Raw genomic sequence first — 27,652 nt, 5'->3', positions numbered from 1 at the left:
CAGGGAAATAACAAGCAAACAAACAACAAGCATACAAACAAAGCTAGATTCAGCAGGCCTGGATCTAGTCTATGCTACAGCAAACAAGGTGTACCAATTTCAGTAAGAAACAGTTCAAATATGCAGGCACTATAAGCCTTTAACCAGAAATTCCCAGCTCAGAAGGGCAGAGTCCAGCCTGTCCTCCCACAAGAGTGCAGACCACGAACCTTCTTAATGTAAAATAATTGGCCTGAAGCCCAAGTGCTCAAACCAGAACTAATATACTTTTAGAATAACAGACACTGAGCCCTTTTTCAGCAGTTCCCAACTTAGAAGGGTATAAGCTACCTGTCCTGCTGCCACAGTGCAGGCCACAAACCTTCCTAATGTAAAACAACTGGTCTGAAGCCCAAGTGCTTAATCCAAAAGACTTAGAATGATAGCTACACTTTAATCAAGTTACTACCAAGCAGTAATAAATACAATTGAATACTTTAAAGAATGCCTGGATTAGTGCTCAAGTTATACAAACAAAGCTAGATTCAGCAGTCCTGGATCTAGTCTATGCTACAGCAAACAAGGTGTACCAATTTCAGTAAGAAGCAGTTCAGATATGCAGGCACTATAAGCCTTTAACCAGAAATTCCCAGCTCAGAAGGTCAGAGTCCAGCCTCTCCTCCCACAAGAGTGCAGACCACGAACCCTTCTAATGTAAAATAACTGGCCTGAAGCCCAAGTGCTTAAACCAGAATTAATACACTTTTAGAATAACAGACACTGAGCCCTCAATCAGCAGTTCCCAACTTAGAAGGATGTAAGCTACCTGTTCTGCCACCACAGTGCAGACCACAAACCTTCTTAATGTAAAACAACTGGTCTGAAGCCCAAGTGCTTAAACTAAAAGGCTTAGAATGAGATACACCAAGCAGTAATAAATACAATTGAGTACTTTTAAGATGACGCAAAAGCAAAATAAAGTAGGAAGAAACACAAATACAGTAAAAGCAGATAAATTTGATGGCTGTATAAATGATCAACTCTCTATATTGACCCTTACACTGGTGAGAAATGAATGGCTCAATTGACTAGGAGGGGATGATGATCAACAGATAGTAGGGGGTGCAGCAGGGCTTTTCCCACTACAAAAACATAAAAAGATAGATTTTTGTGTTTATTTATGTATGTATGTATGTATGTATGTATGTATATATTTATTTTGATGATCGAGCTTTCGGAAATTTGATCATATCATCTCAACGATATGGATTTCGAGTTTCTGAAAACTCAATCAACTGACATAGATCCATTATATATATATATATATATATATATATATATATATATATATATATATATATATATATATATATATATATATATATATATATATATATATATATATATATATATATATATATATATATATATATATATGTGTGTGTGTGTGTGTGTATATATATATATATATATATATATATATATATATATTTTTATATATATATATATATATATATATATATATATATATATATATAGATATGGATACAGATATATGTAGATATAGCTATATTTTTACATCTACCTATAAATATACATGAGTTTATAATGAATAATGGCCTGTAAGTTTGCTCAAAATACAAAACATCAAACAAACTCATCATCCATTGCCATTAATTCTCACCAAAGTATTGTAAAAAAGTAATCACAAATGTAAACTAATTGGTTACATTTGTGATTACAAAAAGTAAAACAAAAAACTTTTATTTGGAGGACTCTCTCACCACACCTCCAGAAATGAAATATACTAACTCCAGTGTCACACAACCACGAAGAAAGGGGAAAGCCCTTCGGTTATACAACAGCTGATCTAATAAAGTCCGACCATTATATAATTCGATCAAGTCTACCACTGATGAGGCTAACACAGAAGGTCTTTGGCTAATGAAGTTAGCAGATGACTGTAAACTAGGAGCCATAACTGAAACTCCTAATGATGTGGACATCCTACAAAAGGGCCTCACTGAGACAGATGCCTGGTGTCAAAGCCATGGTCTCAAGCTCAATGCCAAAAAGTGCATTGTCATGCCCTTTGGTAAAAACTCAGTACCCATGAGCTACCACATAGGTGGTAGTCTACTTAACAACAAAAGTGTGATAAGAGACCTTGAGACACAGGTGGACAGTAGTCTCTCCTTTGATAATCACATCGCCACAGTAGTCAGGAAATCCTTCTACGTGCCACACCTCATCACAAAAGGTTTCTCATCCAGGAAAAAAGAGCTCATTGTTCCACTCTACTCACCACTCATTAGACCCATTATAAAGTACATCACCCCTTTTGGTATGTACCTCACAAGACAGCTTCAGCAACAGGAAGGGCTGCAGAAATACCTCACAAAGAGGATTACCGGCCTCAAACAGATGGCCTACGCAGACCGTCTCAGAAAACTCCAGCTTTACTCCGTTGCATATCGCCTACTCAGAGGTAATCTCTGAGTAACATACAAAGCTATGTCAAACCCAGAGCTGTTGGACATGCTCCACTTAAAGAAATCCCAAACCCTCTGAGCTACACGCTCTAGGGACCTAAACCTTGTCACCACAATAAACAGAACATGCTCGAGGGATAGATTCCTGTCCCAGAGACTTCCCATACTCTGGAACAAACTATCTGTCTATATCAAACAAAGCTCCTCATTAGCACTCTACAAGAAAAATCTTGATGATTGGATAGGAAATAGGAAATTCACCCCTGGAATCACCTCTGTGGCTCTGCTCGACAGTGGCACAGGAAAATAATTTTCTTGGGTGGCGAAAGCCAGGCTACCTTTTTGGCTAGGCTTGTATAGGCCCTAGGGCCGATAGCCTAGTACCTACCTATGAAAAACACCAGCATTTTAACATGTGATGAAATATGTGCAGAAATAAATCACATAACAGCCATGTGTGTGTGTGTGTGTGTGTGTGTGTGTGTGTGTGTGTGTGTGTGTGTGTGTGTGTGTGTGTGTGTGTGGGTTCACTTCAGAATCCTGAAATATCACAATCTTGAACTTCATAATTCAGAACCCAAAATCCTGAGAATTCAAATGCCTGAAAACTCAAAATCCTAAATCACAAAACACTGCAAATATACAGGACACAAAGAATGACAATATTCCGGTACAAGGACACAGAGAGACACATACAAAACAAAGGATAGCACTTTTCATCAAGTATGCTGTGCCCCCCCACACCCCTTGCTAATTAAATATATAAACTCCAAGATTGCAATCAACAGAAAAAAATGGCAAACATACCAGCACGTGTTCATAACTGCCTGTTGTAACCTTAGTAACATTCCCTTTTAACTTGCTATACTACAACATAATTCATGATAGTGTAGTGAAGTGCAATCTTGGAGCTGATATATTTAAGTAGCAGGGGGTGTGGGGGTGCAGCCCCTACATGGGAGGTGCAGTGGGTCTTGCCCCCCAGCTTATATTTGGTGGAATGTATCTGGTTTGTGTTCTCTATATTCAGTATATGTATCCTATGTGTTTTCAGTCTTTTGGAATTCAGGATTTTGAGTTTTCAGGATTTTGAATTTTCAGGATTTTGGGCTTCCAGTTTATGAAGTTTTTTGAAATTCTGGATTGTGATATTTCAGGATTCTGAAGTGAAACCGTGTGTGTGTGTGTGTGTGTGTGTGTGTGTGTGTGTGTGTGTGTATATATGTATGTATGTAAATTATGTAAGTGTATATATATATATATATATACACACATATATATATACACACACATATATACAGAAGCATTTTATATGCTCGAAATCCTGAAGTCTCGAATTTCAGAATCTCGAGCCCATAAAGTGGAAAGCTCGGAACATCGCAACCCCAGAAGAGCGAAATTCAAAATCTCGAATGTGGGAGATTTCGAATTAGCAGTTCTGGTGTTGTGCTGTGTTCATGGATTCAGGTAAGTGTTTATGTTTAAGAGTGTTGGGTAGGGGCTGTAGTGTGTGTTAGTGTGTGTTGTTACTGTGATATGTGTGTGTGTGAGAGGAGTGTAGTTTGTGTGGTGGTGTTTCGTGTGTGTATGTGTATGTAGTGCGACCTTGGAGTTAGAATATTTAAGTAGGGGAAGTGTGGGGGGGCACAGCCCCCAACATGGTGGGTGCAGGGGGGCTTGTCCACCTGCATATAATAAGGGTAGGTTTGTGTGCTTGTTTAGTTGTGTGCATGTGTGTTCTATTGGTTTTTGACACTGTCGGGAGATGTGTGTGTGTGTCTGTGTTTGTATGTGTTGTGTAGTGTGTGCTGTGTGTTTGAGGTTTTGTGGTTTCGGGATTAAGGGTTTCATAGTTTTGTGGTATCGGATATTTGGATTTTCCACTTTATGGGCTCGAGATTCTGAAGTTCGAGATTTCAGAATTTCGCGCTTATAAAGTGAATCCATATATATGTATATATATATATATATATATATATATATATATATATATATACAGTACACACACACACACACACACACACACACACACACACACACATGTCTCTCTCTATATATATATACATATATATATATATATATATATATATATATATATATATATATATGTGTGTGTATGGGTCTAGGACATTTCACTGAAACTCAAATTAGTGTGCACTTTTCACTGAAAGCTCAATTCACTGAAACACATTTCAGTGAAAGTTATATATGGCCTTTTCCCCACTGTAGTGTGACCCTGGAGTTAGTATATATAGTAAGGGGGGTGTGGGGGGGCACCACCCCCCACGTATTTTAAATATTTTGAACTATATACATGGATACTTGCATTTCCAATATAGTATTCTTTTCCGAACATAATATATACTTAAAATATGTGGGGGGGCTATGCCCCCCACACACCCCGATGTGGGTGGTGGTGCCCCCCACACCCCCTTACTATGTGTACTAACTCCAGGGTTGCACTACAGTGGGGAAAAAGCCGTACATAACTTTCAGTGAAATGTGTTTCAGTGAATTGTGCTTTCAATGATTTGTGTTCAGTCATTTCAGTTTCAGTGAAATGTGCATTCAGTGAAATGTCCTAGACCCGTGTATATATACATATATGTATGTGTGTATGTATATATATATATATATATATATATATGTGTGTGTATGTGTGTATGTGTATGCGTTTATTTATTGTTTATATATTTCATGTAAAATATTTCTTTTTACTAAAATTTCAAAGTTGGTGTAATATATGCAGTTGTTAGAGGAAATATTTTACATCACACACAAAGATGCAAAGGCAAAGCAAAAAGACTCATACACACATGCACTGAAATCAGCAAACATGCACATACACACAAAGATGTATGCATACATACAGATGTCCCCACAATTTTCTGCCACATTATTAGCTGTGTACACCTAAGCCAGATGCCTGATTGAGATTGAATTGCATAAGTAATAGCCACCGTAATGTAGTTTTGCTCATTGATGTCAGTCAAATAATGTACAAAGCATTACAACTCTTCCCTCGCACATACACACAGCTTAGGTGTCTGATTGTGATCAAATAATTAATACATAAATGATAGAGATAGCAGTGTATTTCAGTTTGTTGTTAGATATGCAGAGTGAAAGGATTATACTTTGTTTTCTGGATGTACTTACATACTCATGGAAGCACACATAGACGCAGACATGCTCATTCACTCACTCATCTGCTGTCACTTTCATTCACACCTGTACAGCTCATTTTAACTGATGCTGCATCAGCTACTTTTTTTCTTTCACTTACTGACTGCAGCTGTAGAGAAACATGGTTAGGGAGCAGACATAATATAGTAGCTATAATAAAAGGTGTTGGTCATGGTGTATAGATTTCATGCAGTGTATAGGTGCATTTAATTTTGTGTGCCCTCCCATTACATTCTTTCACTTCTTTAGAACATTGAGTAACCAGTGGTATTTGCTGATTTTCCAGTCTCTTCTAATAACTTGAAAGCGAAAACATGGATTATGACTTCCTAGTTGCCTTCTGGTGTTTCTAAAATATAATACTAACTTCAACTCCTTTTGCACACCTGCTGTTACTTCTGGTGCAGAATATTGCCCCTACTAAGAGGATACACCATTTTTGAGTATGAAAGTGTCACATAAGGATAAATACCTCTGTAATTTACTTTGGCTTGTTACTCTTAAATAAATAATCTGCTCCCTCAATGATTCATATCAGTGACCATTTAATAGTGATCATTTGACTGCTCTTTACATTTGGACGTAACCTGCCCATGCAAAATATAACCACTTTCTGTATACACTTCTGGTGTGTGATTGTGATGAAAGTGAAAAATTAAATAGCTACAGTGATGTTTTTCAACTGGTTGTCCATATTCAGGTCTGCACTGTCTCATTCCCAACAGGCCATGTCATTATTTCTTCAACAGTGTCTAGTATATTGTCCCTTTACTTTCACAAACAAGATGACTTTTCACCCTTAAAAGATAGACACCTCATGTGGTATCCCTCTGACTTCATCTTGTGAGAAAGAATGGTTATGATTATGTGTTTCATCTTGTTGCTCAGACACATACATATCCAAATCCAAACAAGCAGTATCTCTGTGGTCAATCATCTGGCCATTGCTTTCACACACAGACTGCCTATTCCCCAACATTGGTTATACCCGCCAATATGTGATCTCAATAAAGTGAAAGAAGTAATGGCTGCTGTAATATATTTCAATTGCTGCTGTCTTTCTCAGCCACCATCAACCATGGTTGCATAACAAATAAGTAAAAAGTTAAAAAGCTTTATGAGTGATTTACTGCGGTTGTCAGAGTGTGCATTACTGCTACCTATAGATATATCTGTCATCCTACATTATATATAAAAATACTTGAAAAAACATTCCTGAAGATCATGAGCATCTGTTTCTTTTGAAATGTTTGGTATGCATTAATATCAGTTGCTCTGAACATCAAGACTCTAGTGATTATGTTACATAGTAACAAAACATGGATTAGCTAGCTATGCTCTGTTACTTTGGAGATGGAGAATTCTAATAATGCATTCATTACCTAATTATCTTTTTATCTTAATCAGGTTTGCAGTACATGCATATATTCTTGTAACTCTAAACAAGATAAATCAAGTAATCAAAAATGAATACGTAAAAAAATGGCTCTGCGGATCACATTATGATGTCTCTGCATAGCATGCAGCTTATGGGCGGCATGTTTGAGATCCTAGCACTGGAGTCTTCACATGAGTGCATTGAAAGAAATAAGCAAACCAATGGCTCCCATATGACTTCTGATAATAGGCATTTGTTTCTGTTAAAACATACATGATTGACAAAGGCTAACGTTAAACTAAACAAAAAGTATATTGCACAAACATGCAGTCTGTGAATAACCACTTACCTGTCTGAATTCCTATATGGGCATCCACAGAAGCCTGGCTATACAAATTAGATTACCTCGTGGGATATACAGTCAGCTACACAGCTGCTGTAATACTTAGTTTGCTATTATTACCAGTTTTCTTTTCATTGTTGAATAACTCATGGAATGGCACAACACATCATTTTGCCATATTAAATGACCATTTATCTCAGCTTTAAAGATGTTTTGTATTTTGGGATGTATTTATTATGTGACATAGAGCAGGGTTGAACAGTTTTGTCAGCCTGAAATACAAGTGCATTTCAACAGAACACACTGTAGATGAGGGTTCATTTTGTTAGAATTTGATTATGGGATTTGTGAGATTGCAATTCAGAGTAATCTACTTAATTGTTGATTTTAATATATAACTACTGAAATGCAGATGTACTTTTTACATGTGTCACTTTTTGTTAGGCTTTCTGAAGAACCTTAACACCACATTTGACGAAATGCAAGCTATCAGTAAAGCAGGATCTGGAATGCTTAAATTTGTTGAAGCAGTTATGGGTTATTGTGATGTGGCAAGAGAAATCAAGCCAAAGAGAGAGAAGGTATGTAAACACATCATGAAAAAAAAAAAAAAACAAAGAATGCTCACTGTCTTGATTATGTTTTCTGCTTATTTTCCCAAGCAAGTAATAAAATAAAGAGCAGTGTAGTGTTGTTTCTCAGTAATTTTTACTGACTTACAGGCTAACCAGGGAGAGTGCAGTTATGACTACAGAACAGATGTGGTGAAAAGAATGAATTGTGCTTTATTCTGACTGTTGCTTTTTGTGATTTGCATGTTTATAAAAAGAGTAGGATTCAGATTTACTTGCAGAATATTTTTGAACTGCCTGCAAGTGTTAGTGTTAATGAATTTTCTAAATATTCAAAACTGAACCATCTAAAACTGTAAATGATTAAGGATTATGAATGTAAGAGTGACAGTGTAGGGTTCTGCTGAATATAAATTCTGGTTTATTGGAACATGCAAGTTGCAAGCTTTCATCTGGGGAGCTGATACCTTGTTGGATATTCTAGCTAGCCAGAAACTGTTTTGTACATTGGAAAATTAGTCCTTATAGGGCCATGTTTCTAAGACATATTAGTATAGATTATGGGAAGTTGAACTTACTACTGCTAACAGTGTTAAGCAGTGTACATGATGTACAGAAAAGGGGAACATTTCAGTGACTTATCTGGTCAGACATTTAAACTTGACAAAATAATGAGTAGAGTATTCCAGAAGAGAGAGGGGGGTAGAAACAGTGAAGTTGTGGATGATACTGTTATTCACAAAAGGGGAAAGGAGAACCTGGCATTACACATACGAGGGCTGTTATAGAACAGCTTTTTTTTCACAAAAATAGGTTTAGGGATAGAAGATAGATCCAAAAGTAGAATGGAATCATGGTTTAGAAATGGCAACAAAAACTGAAAAGAAAATGTGATTAAGAAAAAGGTACAAAGGTAATTCATATTAAGGACCTTTCTCAGATTTGATTTTAATAATTTAAAGAAGTTTGATCATCTTGTGCTGAAGTGGAATAAATAGGGATACAAGGATAGTTGTTAAATTCAAAGCATCAGGCTTATCAGGAAACACGCAAGGCATAAAGCAGATTCATTATTGTTGTGTGGCTTGTGGTCTTTTGTTAATAGGAGTGCAGTGAGGTGGGATTTCTTTTCTTTTATTTCTTTTTTTTTCCAAATAGGCAAATATTCTAAAGTGACTAATATTTCTGAAACACATGCAAGAAGAGCAGATGGAGTGGATACTGATCGTGACTTCTCCATAACCAGTGGATTATGGAGAAGTTATTAAATACTGTTCATTGACGTACAGTACTTTGATGTTTGAAGCCTCATTGACTCTTTCTAGTCATAGAGTTTTTAAAAAGTTGAGCATGTCCTTAGCTTGCTCTGTTTAAAGAAAATTCAAACTGCTTTAATCTTAGATGAAGTAGTTTGTTGACTGCAGTTTTGGGAGAGTTGATAAGTAAACTTGATCAGCGCTGGACCCTCTACTGTTTGGCTTTCATTTTGCAGACATCCATCTCAGTATCCCAGAAGTGTGGCTGGCCAGGTTCGCTGATGATTTCCAGCTAGGCAGTGTTATCCACTCACCCACTTATACTCAACAGATCCACCCAGTTATACTAAATAGATCCAGCAAGGACAGTAATATGGTATACTGAAAATGGTCTCAAGTTAAATGGAAAAAAGTTTTGCAAAGTAACGTCTGTTAAAAACTATTCCCACTTTATAAATGGTACCACTCTACAGGCAGACAGTTATAAGGGATCTTGGTACATATGTGGAGAATTCTCTTTCATTTAATCATCATGTTTTTACCATAGTCAGGAAATCTTTTTATCTTGCCCAGTTATTTCTAAGGAAATATTGTTGAGACTCAGAGACGTTATCCTGACAATGTACTCTTCCCCTGTCAGATCCGTCATTGAATAAAGTGCACACTCTGGTATGTATACATTGAAGCATGTCACTCAACTAAAATGGCTTCATAGAGACCTTACCAAGAAAATTTAAAGCCTTAAATGCTTCAACTGTCCTGATAGATTAGTACAACTCTCCTTATGCTCAGTACCCCAGACAGGATGCTCTGAAATGCTCTGTGTCTCACATTTTGAGCCAGTAAAGTCCCAATCTGATATGCCCATCTATTTATTTGCAAAACCAGTTACTCTACAAACACCTTGCATTAGGAACCCAAATCTACACCAACAAATAAACAAGACTCAGTGGAGAGAGAGAGGTCACTTAATTAATGTATTTCCAGCCTATGCAATAAATTACCACTATACGTCAAACAAAGTACTCCTTTTACTATCTTTCAGGCTAGGCTTGATGATTAGATGGCTAGACACATTTACATCAGGAATGTGTCTCAAGTTTTAGGGGTGAGTACTATTAAGTGTTTGAAAAGGGAGGCAAGAACAAGTGAGTGCGTCTACTTAAAGGTATATATAGCTAGGCATGGTATGGTCCTTGTGATCGCATACCTATTCTTGGATGATAGTGACAAACATGAATTATATGTTAGATTCGGGGTATTATTAGGGTATAGCTGCTTGTGAATTGTGTCATAATGGTGAAGACTTGAAAAAGGCATTTCATCTTGGATGCCTTAAGACTTGAGTTGGTAAACTTGACTAGCTTGTGGGATGTTTATATGAAGTATCTGTAAATGACAATGACTAATGAAATTAATGTGTTAGTGACCAGTTGAAAGCAGTAAACCCTGCCAAATTACAAATGTGCAAGATTCAAGATAATATAATAAAAAATAGGCATGGGCAATTTGCCTTATTTGCCTTCCTTAAAAACTAACTAAATCACCCTTGAAAGAAATCAAGCCGTTGCTAACTTACAGACTATCAGAAAGAGAGTTCTATTTATTAGTGACTGTTTCATAGAAACATAGCTGTATATGGCTAGGTATCTTATGGTCCCCATAATCGCTTGGATAATATGCCCCCGTGATCCTGTTTCATTACAGAAACAGTAGTTTAAAATAAGTTTTAATAGCTTTTTTACCACAAAAAAAGTAGCATTTCCATTTAAAAGTATATAAAAGTCACATGACAGTCAATACAAGCACTTTATTCTCACTGAAGTAAACAACTTTTACAGAAAAACAGTTTTCTGTCATAAAAATAAGCTGGAAGATCTTCTCCAATATTACATAATTTGCTAATTTCTGCCTTTCTGTAAACCCAACAACAGTAAAAGTACAAAAGCACCTTAAAGCCAAAGAATCCCAATTAAAATGTAGAACAAAAGCACAAAACTCCAGGTATTCACCGCAGTGTTTTAATGGACAAGTAAAACACACAAAGCTTTCAAGTAGAACTCTTTCTCATTGCATGAAATCAACAGCATCAATTACTTCATTTTAAAAAAATTCAACCAATCCACTCACATAATCAATTAATTAAATTAAGTGCCCTGTCTCTTAAACATATAATAAATAAAATATACCTATATAAATAAAACTATAAAAATACAATAAGAAATAAACATTTAGAAGCTCAAATCAGTTCATGTCTTTGTTGTAAAACAGGTTTGATACTGACAGCAGAATTTAAACCTGGAAGATGATCTGCTCGAAAAAAATTAATTCATTTGTAGTCACTTAACTCAGTTTTATTCACAAGGTCACCACCCTTAGAGTTCTGATTAATTACTTGTAAAATTCCAAATTTAAATTTATGTGTAGAGTCATTGCTGTATACGTGTTTAGCCAGAGCATGTTACAATATTTCTCCGTATATCTGAACTGTGAGGGTGGTGACCTTTTGAATAAAACTGAGTTAAGTGAATACAAATGGATTAATTTTTTTCGAGCAGACCATCTTCCAGGTTTAAATTCTGCTGTCAGTATCAAACCTGTTTTAAAACAAAAACATGAAATGATTTGAGCTTTAAATGTTTATTTCTTATTGTATTTTTATAGTTTTATTTATATATATTTGCATTTATATAGGTATATTTCATTTATTATATGTTTAAGAGACAGGGCACTTTAATTCACTTTATTTAATTAATTGATTATGTGAGCGGATTGGTTGAAATTTAAAACATTTTTTTTTTAAAAATGAAATAATTTATGCTGTTGATTTCATGCATTGAGAAAGAGTTCTTCTCGAAAGCTTTGTGTGTTTTACTTGACCATTAAAACATTGCGGTGAATACCTGGAGTTTTGTGCTTTTGCCTTCTGTAAACCCTGATTCCTCCTCCAAATGAACATTATTACGCGTGTGTTTTTCCCACAATTTTCATTTCTTTCTATGTAATTTTCTCTTTTCCTTCTCTAAAGATCCCATGTCCATTTATTTTATTTGTTACAATATTTAATACTTCAAATAAAGTTTAGACTTTGATTTCCATTTTCTAGTAATTGTTTTTTTTTGGACGCCGTCAGAATTAAACTTAACAAGGCCTTACTATGTTTAGGCAGTTCAGATCCTGTATCCCAGCTCAAAAGGATAATTTCCTTAGTTATACCTATTTGCTCACCCAGTATTTCTGACAGAATGCTCTGTAGGGAATTTTTAAAAATCTGCCAACTCATTACACTCCCAAAACATATGTTCCCAGTTACCTCTTTCTTCACCATCAGACCTCTAACATTTGCCATTTACCTGAGGTTAAAGTAATAGCTCATAAAAACCACATGATAACAGTATTGTGCTGCTTAAGAAACACACTCACAGTATGTAAAATGTATCTAACCAAAAGGAAACATCATAACTAATCTTATTGACAGATCTTCGCATTCCTTTGTATGCCCATAAAAATATTCAATGTTATGTATTCCTGTCTCGCCGTAATTCTTGCTGGATGGGTTTGGAGCTGATTCTTGGCTCCGACTCGGCCGATACTAAAGCTCGAGAGCTTTTACTGGCTCGAGGCTAACCCATATCCCATGGTGCCCAGATCTCGTTTGCCGCAAAAGCTTTGAGGTTGTCTCCTTACTGGCTCGTTGGCTAAGTAGAAGATTTTTTGATAAACCTTGTTATTTCTCATCTATTTTCTTCATTTTTCTACCTTAATAGTTGTTATCTATTACCTGTGTGATTGTTGTTGAGTGCTTGATCCCCATTCCACTTTTTTAGGATTGTACGGCCCATTTTAGTTAGAGGGCCGTAGTTGCTCGTTTAAATTAGAGAGCCTTTCCTCCCTGAGTGCTAGTCCTTCTTCCTTTAAAAAAAAAAAAAAAACTTTCTTTTCTTCATAACTTTGCTGTTGGCTGTAGTTAGTATTGTTATTCTTGTAATTGTCGTTAGCCTTGTTTTCTTGTCAGCATGTTCAAAGAGAAAAATAGAGAACATAAGGAACACTGCCCTTCTGGGTTCAAGAAATGTGACAAGTGTTCACAAAAAATGTCATTGACTGACAGTCACGCTAGCTGTGTGTACTGTCTGTGAGAGGCTTATTTACAAGAACCCTGTACCTTTTGCCATACCTTCAGTACTAGGGTTCCTAATGAGAGAAAACATAAATTGATAGACAGGGGTCTTATGACTAGTTCCTTCCAGGAACAGCTGGAACTTGGTCAGACAGCTCCCAAAACTGTGAAGAGAAAATCTTCGGTTCCAGTGTTGGAGCCATCTAAAAAGTCTAAAGCGATGGAACCAAGGAGTTCTGTCTCTGATTCTGCTTCTTCTGTCTCAGTGCTGTCTGTTTCTTTGGTGCAGAGGCAACTTTCGGTATCAAGACACTCATCAGTTATCGACCCTATTTCACCAACTTTGAGATCTCCTATTTTAGAAAGGAGATCTCCTTCTGTCTCCACCCATTCCTCCAGGACACTTTCAGATGAGGTTATCGAGCGGGTGGTGAAGAGGTTGCTCTGTGACCCTGTTCTGGCTAAAAGGTTAGCTCTTCTGGACCCAAAGGCTTCAGAGCCGTCCCATCTCCAGACTACTGCTCCTCCTCCGACTGCTTCGCTCTTGGAGTTGAACACTTTGGGTCCTTCTGTGTTGGATCTTTCAGTTCTGAGAATTCTTCCTGCTTCCTTGGAATGGATAACTCTATCCTCAGTGGCTCTGTCTGGAGTAGAGGGATCTGGGAGCCGACGCTCTCTTGTTGATTCCGAGAGGGATAGTCACCTCATTTTATCTTCGGAACCGACCCTCCCTCTCAGTGCTTTGGCTCGACTGAGCTCATTTCTCACGTCTGCTTTGGAACCTGTCCCTCCTGCTTGGAGCTGACCTTCCTTCTCCTCGGAGCGGAGGGCGAGGTGGAAAGGCCTTCGAAGCAATAGAGAAAGCTTTGTCCAGTGCCAAAGCCCTGCCTTTGGACCCAGTGTCCCACCAGCAGCCAGCAGCAACCTCTTCTCCCCCATCACTCCCCACAGTGTAGGGAACCTTAGACTCAAGCAGCCCCCATTGGAGGTGTCCCCTCTTCTGAGACCTCCCCAGATTATCCCACTGGAGAGCTCCCTTGGAAGAGACTTTGTAAGAGGAAGCACATTGACTCACCTGAGTCTGTCACATCAGACACTGATTTGGATGAGTCAGAAGGGTCCTCTAGATCCCCCTCTGAGGATTCTCTTTTCCTGACATCCTTGAAATCCTTAGACAGAGGGGTGATTGGAAGACCTCTAACCCTACTGAGGATGAATCAGTGTACCTTGAAGCCTTTGGTTCCCAACCTTCCACCTCCTGGGTGACACCACCTTATGACCAACTCTTGGGGGTCATATCCTCGGAAAGCCTGGACCTCCCTGGACACAGTGGACCCTGTCCCGAGGAGGCCAAACAAATTTATGACTGCCCCAGAAGATAAGTCCTTTCTTTCTAAGGGAGTTCCTGTGGATGCTGTGGTGGTAGCAGTGACCACAAAAAAGGAGTTGTCCCAGACATCTTCTGATATCCATCCTCCTAATAAAGAGTCCAGGATGATGGATAGGTATGGAAAGCATACCTTCTCTTCAGTGGCATTTACCTTATAATCGCTGAATTACCTGTCCCATTTTACTAGACTTCAAAGGGATCTCCTGAAGGAGTTGTGAGACACCCTTCAGGGTTCATTAACTTTGGGAGCCACAGACAAGATATCTGCACAGCTTTCCAACCTTTCATCTATAGCTAACTCCTCTCTGAGGCAGATTTCCAATGCAGCTGATGGAGCGAGCAGGACAGCCACAGCAGGAATTTCTTTTAGGAGACATTCCTGGATGTGTCTATGTAACTTCATGGAATCCTTTAAGTCTTCCTTTACCAACATCCCCTTTGATGGTTCAACTCTTTTTGGACTGAAGGTAAAAGAGACTTTGACCAGGTGCGAGCAGAAGGGAAAACCTTATCTGCTGTTGGAGTCTGTTTCCCCCTTCCTTCTAGACCCTATCCCAAGGGTCATACAGGAGGGAAAATGTGGTTCCATAAATCCCAAAAAGGTTTCCCTCAGGGACAAGGTCAACCCTCCCCTAGAGGCAGAGGGGGAGGATAAAATGGAAGAAGCCACCCTCACGGCAGAGGAGGTCTGTACCATCAGGGAGATAGATATACTTTCTCTGATCATCCCTTCCATCGCCCCTGAGGGGTTGCCCGACTGTCCGTCTCTGGAGGCAGTCGGTGGTCGTCTTTCACTGTACCCAAGTGCTTGGCTACAAATTTCCCAAGATCGTTGGGTGCAAACCATAATATTCAGGGGTTACCTTATTCCCTTTGTTTCTGATCCCCCAGTAAACCTTTCTCTACCAGATGTGCCACCCATTCAATTAGACCGTACAACATCAGAGGTGATCTCGTTGCTCCAAAAAAGAGTCATCCAAGAAGTCCCCACAGAGCAAATAGGATCCAGAGCTTACTCACGATTCTTTTTAGTTCTGAAAAAGACAGGGGACTGGAGATCAATTCTAGATCTCAGCAAATTCAACAAGTCTGTAAAGAAATCAAAGTTCTGTCTGATCACTCTGCAATCGATATTTCCCTTTATTGGGAAAGACAATTGGATGTGCTCAGTAGACCTTCAGGACATGTACTACCACATCAAAATGGATAGGCGCTCCAGAAGACACCTACGCTTTTGGCTGGGAGCCAGTCATTTTCAATTTTGAACACTGCCCTTTGGCCTCACTACAGCCCCCAGAGTGTTCACCAAATGTATGGCAGTGGTAATGGCTCACTTGAGACGTCAAGGATTCCAGGTGTTTCTGTACCTAGACAACTTGCTCCTCACTGCTACCACCAAGCACCAACTAATCAGAACCATGGATGAGACTCTATCCTTGTACACCAGACTAGGCATTACTATAAACCTAAAAAAATCAGCCTTATCTCCATTGCAGTGCATTGTATTCTTAGGCTCAGAAATAGACTCCACCATTACAGTAAAACTGACACCAGAAAGGATAGAATCATTGCACAACCAAGTCAGATCCTTGCTGAAGAAAGGCAAAGTTCAGGCCAGGATAGTCCTTCAGGTCCTAGGGACTATGGCTTCCACCATTCTCTTAGTTCCCCTAGCCCGTTTGCACATGAGAGTACTTCAGTGGCTACTATTTGCCCAGTGGTCAATGCAAGATCTCCCCATCTCACCAAATACTCATCACAAACTCCTGCAAGAAGGATCTAATATGGTGGTTACATACGGATCAACTTCATCTAGGTCGCCCACTTGCTCCCCCTCAGAAAAATGCAGTCTTGACCATGGACGCCTCACAGATAGGGTGGGGGGCATTATCTGGGAATGATGGTCCAAGGTATTTATCAGGATCACGAGAACCATTTGCACATAAATGATCTGGAGATGAGAGTGGTGCTATACGCATTGCAAGCACTTCAGAGTTCTCTTCCCACCGGGACAATTGCAATTCAGTCTGACAACATGTCTGTTGTGTGGTACATAAACAAGCAAGGGGGAACCAACTCTTACCCACTTTGTTGAGAGGCTTTAAGAGTATGGAAATGGGCGATGGACACTCAACCCTTTCTTGTAGCAATGCACATCCCGAGGAATTCCAGTGTGATAGCAGACAATCTCAGCCAAGCTATTCTGATGCCTCATGAGTGGCCCCTGAATTCAGATGTTGCGGAAGAGATTTTTTTGCAAATGGGGCCAGCCTTGCTGCGACCTATTCGCCACGTACATGAACACCAAATGCAGCAGCTATTTTGCCCTAATTCCCCATCTGGGGATGTCACCCAGGGATGCTCTGGTCCACAATTAGCCTACGGGACTCCTTTATGCTTTTCCACCCTTTCCTCTAATACCAAAAGTGATTCAGAAAGCAAAACTGTTGAAGAGTACCCTGATCCTCATTGCTCCCTACTGGCCTCACCAAGTCTGGTTCCCCTTCCTATGGCCCTATCTCTTGGAGGAACCATGGATTCTGGAACCATCTCCAGACCGCCTGATTCATCAATCAGGGCAGTTCCTTCCTACTATCCAAACCCTGAAATTGACAGCATGGCTGCTCCAGTTCCACAAATAGCCAGGTGTGTTTCCTTTTCCCCTACAGTCAAACACATTCTGATTTCTTCACACAAACCCTCCAACATGAAATTATATTCCAGTAAATGGAAAAAGTTCTCCATTAGGGCAGCAAACCAAGGCATAGATCCCTATTCAGCTCCCATAGAGTCTATCCTGTCCTTCCTGGCATCCATTTTTCAAGAAGGAACTGCAGCTGCTACTATTATAGTTCAGTTAGCTGCCATCTCTAATTATCATTTTGGCTACATGGGAAATCCAGTCACGTCCCACTCTTTATGCAAAACCTTTTTGAAAGAAGTCCTCCTTCTCAGACTTCCAATCAGGCAACCACCAGAGCCCTGGGACCTAAACCTAGTTCTTACATCTTTAATTTCTTTACCCTTTGAACCCTCTTCTTCATCAGATCTGAAATTCTTGTCTTGAAAGACATTGTTCTTATTGGCTACTATATCTGCTAGGAGAGTTTCAGAATTGCAAGCCCTCACCATTCGACCTCCTTACATTGTTTTCCACAAGGATAGAGTCTCACTTAGAACTAATCCTTTCTTTCTTCCTAAAGTATGTTCAGAGCATAATCTCAACACAACTATCGAACTACAAGTTTTCTTTCCAAATCATACTCATAAATCAGAATACAGACTACACCAATTGGATGTCCACAGAATTCTCAGGTTTTACCTGCACAGGACTAAAGAATTTCGAAAATAAGACCAATTATTTGTTTCCTTTTCATACAGAAAGAAAGGCTTGCCCGTTTCTAAGATCACTTTGTCTAAATGACTTTCAGACTGCATTTCATTTGCTAACAAAGCTGCTGGCAAACAATTACCAGCCAAAGTTAAAGGCCATTCAACCAGAGCAGTATCAACTTCATATGCCTTTAGATCTAAACTTCCAGTTAATACCATTTGTGCAGCAGCTACTTGGGCAAGACCTCATACTTTTGTCACTCATTACAAATTGGACTTGGCCTCCCAGGACAGGTCATCTTTTGGGTTCACTGTGCTAAAGAGTCTCTTCGCTTGAGCCACCCGGATTAAAGATGCTAGGGACACTGTCCCATCCAGTAAGAATTATGGCGAGACTATATAACATAAAGAAGTTATGTACTTACCATAACATTCCATGTTTGTAGTCCATCTCATCTACATTCTTGCGTCCCACCCTCCTTCTCCCTTCCTGTTTCCTTGAGGAACTGGTGGACTATCCATTATGCTGTCTGACCTGGTTGTAGTTGTCTGTCCACCTGGCATGGATAGTAATGCAGAGTGTTCAGTTTGTATGTGCATAGTTATTGGTAGTTTACTGACTATTATGTACCTATTTACTTTCTTGCAAACAAGATCTGGGGAATTGCCATGAGGCACCGTGGGATAGGGGTTAGCCTCGAGTCAGTAAAAGCTCTCGAGCTTTAGTATCGGCTGAGTCAGTGCCGAGAATCATCTCCAAACCCATCCAGCAAGAATGTAGGTGAGATGGACTACAAACATGGAACATTATGGTAAGTACATAACTTCTTTTTATTATTAGTACATTCCAAAATATATAAAATCATTAAAATCATACATATAAAATATATATTCACAAAATGATGTATGTATATTATAGATACATTTTTACATACTGTGAGTGTGTTTCTTAAGCTATTACTTTAACAGAATTTAGGTTCATTAATTGATTAATAATGTGTTTTGGCATTCTTTTTGATATTTAAACTTGAAATGGAACTGTTTTTACATTGTCTGAAGAAGTGTTCAAAGGGAATGGGAAAACGCTTACAGGAATGTGTCTCTTTGTTATGTATTAAAGTTTGATTCCCTTCGAAGCTGTGGTGTTACCTGGTGGTTTTTGGATATACTTGACTGTCGTTTGTTACATCAAGGTACTTTACTCTCAAGTGGTCATCTGCTGTTTTTTGTGCAATCTAGATATCTTTTAGGTCTCATCCCATTCTCTTGTTTCCCTCAATAATTATTTGTCCCCAATACCTTGGTTTCTTTACCAGTTTTCTTCAGTAAATTCCAGCCCCTTCCTGCCTGTTTTTTTATCCCTACTTCATGCGTATTGGCAAAATGTCCTTTCTCCACTCTCATATTGGCTTACTTCTGAGAACACTTTCTGCTACTTTATGAATGTAATGTTCTGTATGGCTGTTGTTATTCTGATTCATGATCTGCATTAAAAATGCCACTCTCTCGTAATTTTTTGAATTTCCCCCTGCTTTATCATCATGCTTTTACACTTTGTGTTATAACTTTCTCTTTGTGTTATATAAATGAGTCTTAATTACGTAGTTCTAAAATATTTCTTCAAATCAGGTGATCCTCAACCACCTTGTTTTATTGGAAGGATCAGCATATCCTACTTAACTCTTGCACTCTTTCCCTCCCAGATAAATTCTGTCAATTCTGCATTAATTACTGTCCACAGCATCTTCTCTGATTGATGAAAATATGCTTGACCTGTATATAAAACTAAAGGGGCCAAAACATTTTTACTGCTTGTATCTTACTTCCCATATCCATAAAATAGAGCTTCCATTTGTAATATATTTTCTTTAGTCTCTTCCCACATATTGATTGCTGTAACAGTATCTCTTTTAATCCATACTCCATAATGCTTCATATTATCATGTCTCCATAAATATGGGTATTGCTGAACTAAAGGTACAACCTTTGTTTTATCTTTGTTAATTTTATATTCCAAACTGACTTGAAAATGTATCAAAATGTTCCATAACATTAAGATGCTGTTGTCTGTATTTATGAGGTATAAGATAAGCTTCCTTTCCGTCTTGCCAATATAATAAGCCGGGCAACAGGAACAGGAAGCCAAGTACACCACCCGCATGGAATTGCAATTTCCTTTCTTACCATGGCATATAGTTTTGTTATAGTTTTCCAATTTTGTAATCCTACTACTGTTTATGTAATGACAGTATTTGCACCTTCCACATTTACTAGTGTGTTGATCATCCCTATCATGTTTTTTCAACTTTCCACCTTCAATAATTCTTTTTAGATTTACTGAGGTTTTGAAAACACTAATAGGGTCTCTCCCTAATATTGTGGAAGTGTTGTCTATACTTGAAAAAACATCCCAATGTCTCCTTAAAATTTCCTTGACTAAGTTGGAGTATGGGTTGAACATTATTACACACACGTTCCTTCTAGAACTGAGGGTCTCTCTTGTGGTATTACAAACAAAACTACTCCCTAACAAAGGAACATACCTATTACCCCACAATCCGATCACATGTCTGGTTACATCCTCCACCAAAGTAGCTGGATATCCCCTAGCCAGAAACATCCCTGCTACAATATACTCTCATATTGGCTTACTTCTGAGAACACTTTCTGCTACTTTATGAATGCAATGTTCTGTATGGCTGTTGTTATTCTGATTCATGATCTGCATTAAAAATGCCACTCTCTCCTTATTTTTTGAATTTCCCCCTGCTTTATCATCATGCTTTTACACTTTGTGTTATAACTTTCTCTTTGTGTTATATAAATGAGTCTTAATTACGTAGTTCTAAAATATTTCTTCAAATCAGGTGATCCTCAACCACCTTGTTTTATTGTAAGGATCAGCATATCCTACTTAACTCTTGCACTCTTTCCCTCCCAGATAAATTCTGTCAATTCTGCATTAATTACTGTCCACAGCATCTTCTCTGATTGATGAAAATATGCTTGACCTGTATATAAAACTAAAGGGGCCAAAACATTTTTACTGCTTGTATCTTACTTCCCATATCCATAAAATAGAGCTTCCATTTTCTCAGAGTTTTTGTAATATCTTTTCTTTAGTCTCTTCCCACATATTGATTGCTGTAACAGTATCTCTTTTAATCCATACTCCATAATGCTTCATATTATCATGTCTCCATAAATATGGGTATTGCTGAACTAAAGGTACAACCTTTGTTTTATCTTTGTTAATTTTATATTCCAAACTGACTTGAAAATGTATCAAAATGTTCCATAACATTAAGATGCTGTTGTCTGTATTTATGAGGTATAAGATAACATCTTCTGCAAATAAAGACAACTTTTCTTGATGACCATACCAGTTATATCATTGAATTTATGAGTCCCTTATTTTCTTTGCCAGTGTTTGTAAAATATAAAGCAAATAACAAAAGAGAAAGAGGAAAACTCTGCCTGGTTCCTCTGATCAGATACAACTTATCAGAGAGGAACCCTCCCACTTTAATTCTCACCTCTGATCCTTCATATATCCTTCTAATTAAGCTCATTATTGTATCAAGGAGGGCAAATGTTTCCATTGCCATACTCATTTCTTTGCATCAAGACCCACCAAAAGCAGTGATATTTTCTTATATTATGCTTCCCTCTGGATTGTCATTGTTCTATTAATGTAGTCAAATGTTTGCCTCCCCTCCACATATCAATGCTGATCCATATCTAACAATTTTGGCAACACCTTTGCCGTTCTTTTAGCTAGTATAGACATAAACAGTTTATGATCATGGTTTAAAATTGAAATGGGTCTATATGAAGCTGTGTTTGCTAGGTCTTTACTGTCTTTTGATATTACAGCCGCCACAGTTTTCTTCCAAGATGTTGGTACTTCTTCTCTTTTTAAAATACTGTTGTACAAGACCTTCCAGACCTTTATCACTTTCTTCCCTCGTGACATTCAAATTTCCAGTGGAATACCATCTCTTCCTGGAAACTTTCCTGCAGATTAATTACGCATCACCATTTTTATCTTATGTCCTGCTATCTTAACTTTTAATTGTTGAGCCGCATGTGCCTCTAACCTTGGCATACTTAAGTCTTCCATACATATTTTCATTTCTGCTATTTCTTGATTTCCACATTTTTGTACTGATACAAATTTTCATAAAATTTCTAAAGTATCTCTAATACCTCTATGGAATATCTCATTATTTATAGACTCCCTTAGTCTGGCAATAAACCTTTCTACTTTTGTTGCCTAAGTTGTTGTACTAAACATTTTGGTGCTGTGGAGTTATTCTCAAAAACTGTTGCTTAACAACAGTCTTGCTAAATATACGCATATTATCCAGATATTCCCTTATTTCCTCCTTAGCACTCTGCAGTTGTACTGCTTCCTGTTCTGTGAGATTCCCATTATTCTGGAACACTTTAACCTTTGTTAGCCCCTATAAATAATTCCTATTACTTTTTAACCATATCTCCTTTTCTTTTATTTCTACCCTATTTTAAACTCCATTTTCTTTTTATCTCACTTACTAGCTATAGCTTCTGAACAAATTTCTATCTTCCCTAATAAGTCTCCAATAATTTTCACTACCCATTCCTTAAATTCCTCTCTTTTAAACAGGTAGTTGGGAACATGCCAGCATCTCATTTTTACTTCATTACCTTACATTTTTATCTTAGTTTTTAATTGGTGCATGATCTGCAGTAGTTATTGGACATATGTTGAAGCTTTCAATTAAATACACATGGTACTGTAAAATATAATTTCTGTGGAGTCTAGCCCAGTTATCATACCTTGGAGAATAAAAATATAATTTCTGTGGAGTCTAGCCCAGTTATCGTACCTTGGAGAATAATATGTAAATTCCCTCTCTGAGTTCCTTCTACTGAATTCACATCCTCCATGCCAAACATTTTCATAAATGTCTATAGAAAAATACCCTTTTTTGTTATATTTTTCCTTCTCTTTACTGTTCTAAATCAAGTTTTAGTCCTCACCTATATGTACAATTCCCTTCTGAGAGTTGCTTATTTTTCCAATAATTTCTTAAGCTCCAGAATGGCAGTTTTTGGTGAAATATAAAAACATGCCAGTATAATCCTCCTTTCTTGCCAATAACCCCTTACTACCAAAACTTTACTATTATCTTATGTTTCCTCTTCCTACAGTATTTGAGTGCCTTTAGTAGTTAGAATAATTACTTCCCTTTTCTTTTCTCCCTGATATTCTGCTGAATATTCATCCTGAAATCCTTTTTTTATCAAATTCACATGCTAATTTCTTTTCAAATATATCTCCTACAGCATTGCTTTTTGCACGCTGCATTTCTTAATATAATTCAAACCTCTTAACTTTTTGTCTGTACCTGTAAGGCTATTTACATTCCGAGATAATATGGATAGTGTAGTCATTATGATACAAAGTTATTATTCCCACCTGTAATGTATGACAGCTTTTTTGAATGTGTATTTCCAGCTTTTGTGTTACATGCATGCATTAACATTAGGCAGGCTGATCTTTTATACAGTTATTTATTGTCATCTCCATTTGAACTTGTCACATTTTCAATGCTTTTTGTTTTAATAAAAAGAATCCTCAAACAAAAACTAAATACATTTCATAACATACCCATATCATATTAACTGAGACACATAAAACTATGTACATCTTCAAAAAATTAATTTTAACCCTCCATATAGATACAATTGCCCCAAAATTGACAGCTGCACCCATACGTGTTACCTAACCTAAAATTAAGGTTATTTATGCTAAAGTGCATGTTACAGCCTGTACTCCTGCTTACATTGATTGGGGTCTATTGTTTTCTTATCTCTATTCCCCTCCCAGATATGAAGAACAGTTTGCATGATTTCAAAAAACCTTTGGCCTTAAGAAAAAGGATACTGGCCACCTTTAAATAAAACTAAGCTATACAGTGTGCTATTAAAGTATTAAGGCTCTTAGAGGAGCTGCCATCTCTTATTTACTTCCAATAATTTCAAACTTTTTTACTGAACTGTTTGTACATTTAAATTTTGCATTTCTGTCAGCAAGGAATGCTCAGATCCCTCAAGTTTATTTGCTTGTACCTGCAGATGCATGAAGAAATCCTTGTCAGTTTCACTAAGAATAGAATGTAAAACTGCCTTTGGCTGCAGAGTTCTTGATTTCCACTGAACATTTGCTAAAGAAAAAGAAAAAAGAAAACAAACCAATATCATTACACTTGTAAAAAACTTAGCACTTGTCATGGATTTCATCATTTTGTCTCATTTTCAAGCTTACCGCCTTATAGAAAACACTTGTTTTTAAATTATGCCAGGGACATTAATCCAGTCATTCTCCTTTCCAAAAATAAGAAACAGCATCTTATTTCTACATATAATATAATCAATGCACTTTTAAACTCGGCTCCCAAACTAGCAGCTCAAGATTACAGCATTTTAACCTAGACTTGCTTTTTCCCAGCCGTTCTTCTCTTTTAACATTCTAAACCCTATATATCTTGCGACTAAAACATTTACTTATTTACTATCTTTATCACGTACAACAATCACTGAAAAGACTCATCCCTTCCATCACATACTCCTGACTACGTACTACACAAAACCACTTCACTATGTAGCATGCAATTTGTATCATGAAATGTTTTATACAAGTACTTTTAAGCACAAAAATTGATAACTAAGCCAACTCAAGAATGGAGAAAGAAGAATCTGCTGATAGGGATGGCTGCAGTTATTGGGTCCAGAGAATAGGCAAGATGGAACTGGGATTTACTGGAGAAAACTGGTAAAGGAACTGAGGTAATGGGAGCAAATAACTAGAGAGGGAAATGTAATAGAATGGGAAGAGGCCAATATGATGTTTGGACTGTAGGCTACAGACTGGCTTCCCTATCAGGGATTAATATCAGAGTGCATTCAAAGAGAAAGGGATGGAGGTACATTAAGTGAAACACCTGTCCTGGTAAAGCATTTAGTTGAATCTAGAACAGAAGCTGCTTTAAAAAAGGGATAATTTGTAGCATTACTATAGGAATCAATCAGAGGAGGTTAGAAAAGATTGGGAAAAGAGACTGGATAAGCAGTTCACAAGGAAACATTGGGAGGATGTATGTATGGCTCCCAAGTATGCAACAAAGTCTAGTAGGTTTAGGATTTTTGCTTGGAAGTGTTTTAATAGGTATTTTATACCCCAGGTAGACTCCCTAAAATTTTCATCAGATAAATGGGAAATACTGGAGGTTTGATGAGGAAAAAAGATGCAACTGGGAACATATAGTGGATATAAAAAGTGTACACAACCCTGTTAAAATGCCAGGTTTTTGTGATATAAAAAATGAGACCACAGTAAATCATTTCAAAACTTTTCCCACCTTTAATGTGACCTATAACCTGTACAATTCAATTGAAAAACAAACATATCGGTTAGGGGAAAATATAAAAAATAAAAAATGTACAATAAGCTGGTTGCATAAGTCTGAACACCTTTAAACTAATACTTTGATGCCAGTGCATTAGTCAATTTTTGATTCTGAATGTCCCCTGTATGCTCCAAAATCCTGTGCTGCAGCATGCAGTCAGTCTTGCCAACATAAAAACACTCAGAGTGATTTTTTTTTCTTGCTTGTGTATTTGTTACCTGCATCCACCTCTACCTGACATGATTTCTCTTTAGATAAACTTTGTCTTCTGGCCTGCGTTAGCAGTGTATTTGTTTAGTTGTCAAACTTTTTGACTGATTTGGGCCTTATCTTTACAGGATTGTTTATGTGTATATGTGTGCTCTTGTTTTTCTTGTATCCTAGCACTTATAGAATAGAGGACACCGAAAGATAGAGTGTTTCAAGAAGTCCCACAGATGTGGTCATAAAATCCCCCACAAGATGGCCATGATCTCTGTAGTTACTGTTTGAAGGTGACCTGTTAGAATGCTGAATGAAATTTTTGCAAAGCGGCTTTATCAGATCAGTGCAACATATTTGTTATTAAAAAATGTCTGCCTCCTGATTCTGAGATAGATAAGCTCAAAAAGTCAGGGGATAAGTCTAAATCCCAAGAGATACATGACAAAAATTGGGACAACTCCAGGAAAAGAAAAGCCAATATTGAGGCCTCAGCATCAGTGCTGAAACATGCTGAAGAATTATCTCCACCTAGGTTAGAGTCATATCCTTCTGTCTCGGCTCTGGCTTCCAAGGAGCCAATATTGATATGTGACAAGTCACCACAATGACCATCATCTCGATCTTCTTCAGAATGGGAACTGACCCACCTACCTTCTAGGTCATCTTCAGCTTTCTCATTGAGATCATTCAGGTTCTTCAGAAATGCTTTGGAATTTACAGCTGGACCATATGATGAAAAAAGTCTTAAAAACACAAATTGAAATGGTCCCCACCCATTCTGCATCAAAGATGGAATGGGTAGGTCCTGCATCTCCTGATCTTTGTTTCTTCCTCTGTCCATATCTTAGAACCCTCTGCATTGGAGCTGATACTTATCCTGGGCCCTGCTTCCTTGGTGCCGAACGGAGAACCTACCATGACGCTAGAAGCATGACTCCATCCCACTTAACTGTGAGATCTTTAGACCTGGGTGGGGCTGAACTCAGTGGACTTGATATTTAGTCCTTAGTGTCTTCTTCAGAGCTGTCTGATGTGGCTCTGCTTTCTCTGTAGCAGACTTCAGCCATTGAGGCCTCTGTGCCAATCCTTTCCTCATAGCCTTCCATCCTGTCTGGTTCAGGGTTTCCTCCTTTTCTGCTGGCTAGCTCTTCCTTGGGAGGGATGGTGTCTGCACTGGATGGGTTGTTCTTAGATCTGGCAGAGATTGAAACTGTCTTTTAGTTTATTAAGAGGATGATAGTTTCCCCTCAGAGAACTGAACCTTAAGCTCTTCCAGTGTTGGCTCCAATCATGGATACTTTTTCAGTTGCTTCTCAGCCCATTCATACGTCCACAAGTCAGAGCTGAGCTCCAGGTCTCAAACAGTCGATGCAAACACAGTCCTCTGAGGACTCAGATCACTAACCATACAATGTTCCAAAAAAGGGGAAATTTAAGAAAAGCCACACTGACTCCCCCTTGGAGTCTGTCACATCAGACTTTTACCTGGGTGATAAAGAGAAATCACCATAGTCCTTTCCCCTAGTGAAGTATTGGAAGTAATGCAACAGATGAGAAATTGGTGGGACCCCCCCCCCCAGATGAAGAAGTCCTTTTTCAGACCTACAGCTCAACACTGTAGTTCTTGAGTGGTTCCTCTTGCAGACTGTTTTATTGGCCTGGCTGTCCAGAAAGTGTGTCAGGAACCCATTATTTAAGAATCAATCCCATGGAAACCAAATAAGAGTCTTGAGACCTCCCAAAGACAAACAACAGTGGGTAAAGGGTCCCCTTGGCAGATTCCTTCATTGTGTCAGCTGGCACCGAAAAAGAGCTGACAGAGGACACTGCCACTTTTTATTTGCCCAACAAGGAGTCTTCAGCTCTGGACAGGTTAGGTAAGTGGGTGTATGTTTCAAGCATCTTTGCCTTCAGGGTCTTAAACTGTGCCATGTATATGAATATA

The 27,652-nt window shown here is 38.0% G+C and overlaps 1 protein-coding gene across 1 annotated transcript in view; it reads left to right on the top strand.

Annotated features, from left to right (window-relative positions):
- Window positions 1-27,652, top strand: part of DNAH10 (dynein axonemal heavy chain 10) — a 5,879,077-nt gene that overhangs the window by 4,330,016 nt on the left and 1,521,409 nt on the right. Inside the window, exon 60 of the mRNA XM_044069759.1 lies at window positions 7,823-7,959. Coding sequence (XP_043925694.1) covers window positions 7,823-7,959 — 137 coding nt within the window. The remainder of the gene's footprint in view (window positions 1-7,822; window positions 7,960-27,652) is intronic.

Source organism: Protopterus annectens, chromosome 4.part0, assembly GCF_019279795.1.
Source record: "Protopterus annectens isolate FY-2018-M chromosome 4.part0, PAN1.0, whole genome shotgun sequence".
Taxonomy (NCBI): Eukaryota; Metazoa; Chordata; order Ceratodontiformes; family Protopteridae; genus Protopterus; species Protopterus annectens.
Note: the sequence above shows the minus strand (reverse complement) of the source record. Positions and strands in the feature narration are given on the sequence as shown.